The sequence below is a fragment of the Triticum aestivum genome, chromosome 7B (assembly GCF_018294505.1).
Source record: "Triticum aestivum cultivar Chinese Spring chromosome 7B, IWGSC CS RefSeq v2.1, whole genome shotgun sequence".
NCBI classification, from domain to species: domain Eukaryota; kingdom Viridiplantae; phylum Streptophyta; class Magnoliopsida; order Poales; family Poaceae; genus Triticum; species Triticum aestivum.
The window spans coordinates 556,783,338-556,785,416 of record NC_057813.1 but is presented as its reverse complement, the minus strand read 5'-3'; the positions used below and the strand labels follow the sequence as shown (position 1 = coordinate 556,785,416).

Here is a 2,079-nt window from a genome sequence, read left to right as displayed (position 1 = left end):
GGTCCCCACACACACACAGAAACCATTTTGCAGACAACTGTCAAATTGATTCTTCAAGGTCGGCCAGAGAAACTTTTATCGCTGCTTCTTATGCCTTGCAAAAATATGTAAGCAAGCACATGGAATTGTACTGTACCATTTTAGCTCACAGTGTTTCAGGGTACCACCGTGCTTAAGGAAATGTTGATGAGTAGATATATCAACTTGCCAGACATGTGTAAATAACTTCCCAACTTTTTGACATGAGAGAAGTATGACTGGTATATGTGTCTGATCTGATACCCACACACCTGCCCGACATCACTATAAATGATAAAATGTAGGTAGGTAAAGTCTTGTAGCTAATAGGAGTTATATCCATGAGTGTTTGGCTCATGTTTGTAGTGATATGGCGATTCTGTAGTACAAAGTACAAACAACATATTGTTTAGTGTTGGAACTGTCACACAATCAGTAATCCACATACTGGAAACCAACTTGTGTACAGTCTCACCAACTTACTCTAAAAGACAAACTCATGGATGCAGGTTGGGCTTGATCTGAGAAGAGCTCTTGGCTCCCACCTATCACCGTCCACTACTACATGAGTATATAGATTGCTGCATTTAATTAACACCAGGGTAAGCGTATATACTAAGTCGGTCAAGGATCTTTCCAGTGTGCATGGCTGCATGCCTCAAGGTATGCTTAGGGGACCATACAAAAGTATGCCATGCCTGATCTTACAGTGTCAAGCTAACACTATCCACTAGTAGTGGGAAACTTACCAGTGGGTCCACTTTGATTGCCTATGGCACTGCAGCTCACCCTTATTTTGTCACTGGAGATAATCTATACGCTCAGGATAGGCACCACAATCGAGACAATAGTTCAGATACTTGAGCACTCCCTTTGTTTCACTGTAACCATTACATGATTCAAGCATCTTCTTTTCTAAACACTTGTCCATGGAGATAATCATGAGTGTATTCAAATGCAATGTTTCCACTCTATTTCTACTTTTAGTGTTTTGGAAGAGCTTAAGTGGTCGTAGCAAGTCATTTTATAGGGGCATGTATCGGTCATTTCTCTTAGGCTAGTACTTCTTGGTTGGGCATGGTGGGATGATAACAAATATAGGGAGGTGAATTTGAATATTACTTTTCAGCTAACCTTTATAATCATTGATATGATCTCTATGAAATAAAGCATCAGATAGAAGTTTTTATAATTAAGTAAAAAGTAAAAGAGTAGTAGTTACTAAATAGTTGTAGGGTTTAACCTTCAAATTTTAAGATGGAAACCCTAAGGAAAAGTCTACTTTGGTGCCTCAACTATTATTGCCTCAGTTTAATTTGCACCGCAGACTCCAAAACTATGTAATGTGCACCCTCAGATATGAACTTTTTCTGATTATATCCCAGGGAAGTATTTGATGTGGTGTGGCATTTATGTCAAAGTATTTTGCCACCTCATTCTGGAAACAGCCTCTTACAGAAATGTAGGGAAAGGCTGCGTACTATAGACCCAAAGTGGTCGGACCCTTCCCCGACCCTGCGCAAGCGGGAGCTACATGCACCGGGCTGCCCTTTTTTTTTATTTTGCCACCTCATTCCCTGTTAGGTGGTTTTGTGTGACATGGCATCCATGTCAAGTTAGGAACACCAGGAACAAACAGAAGCAGACTGAGGTGGGGGTGGGAGAAAAACAGAGGTTTCCAGTTTTTTCCCCAATATCTAATATGTGGGGTCTACTGCTCGGTGGAGAAAGACTTTTTGCCAGCCATCTCGCCAAATAACGCTTGTGAAGCCAAATTTGGAACATCCCCAATATAAGGAAAAAGCGACAAACTAGTGTGAACTGTACGCAATTTTGTAATTTTGCGCTAAGCAATAGCTGTCACTGGCGTTACAACCTTTTGCTATATAATAGTCACATCCATCTCCTTTTGGGACACCGGTCCGGAAGGAAGCCACAGTTCGAAGCTTCGAACCTGGTTGTGATGGAGGTGGTCTTTGATGGAGGAGGAGGTGCTGGCGGTGCCAACGACTGGAGGTCTCAAATCAGGGAAGAGATTCGCGACTCTCGTATCTCAGTACT

The 2,079-nt window shown here is 41.8% G+C and overlaps 1 protein-coding gene across 9 annotated transcripts in view; it reads left to right on the top strand.

Annotated features, from left to right (window-relative positions):
• The window catches only part of LOC123163015 (F-box/FBD/LRR-repeat protein At5g22660), an 8,851-nt gene that overhangs the window by 3,340 nt on the left and 3,432 nt on the right, over nucleotides 1–2,079 (top strand). For 6 of the 9 annotated variants that reach the window (XM_044580770.1, XM_044580765.1, XM_044580769.1 and 3 more), the window contains one exon: nucleotides 1,912–2,079. In XM_044580770.1, coding sequence (XP_044436705.1) covers nucleotides 1,912–2,079 — 168 coding nt within the window. Of the gene's footprint in view, nucleotides 1–14 lie in introns of those variants that run through there. The other 3 variants (XM_044580771.1, XM_044580772.1, XM_044580773.1) reach the window with 3 other exon arrangements.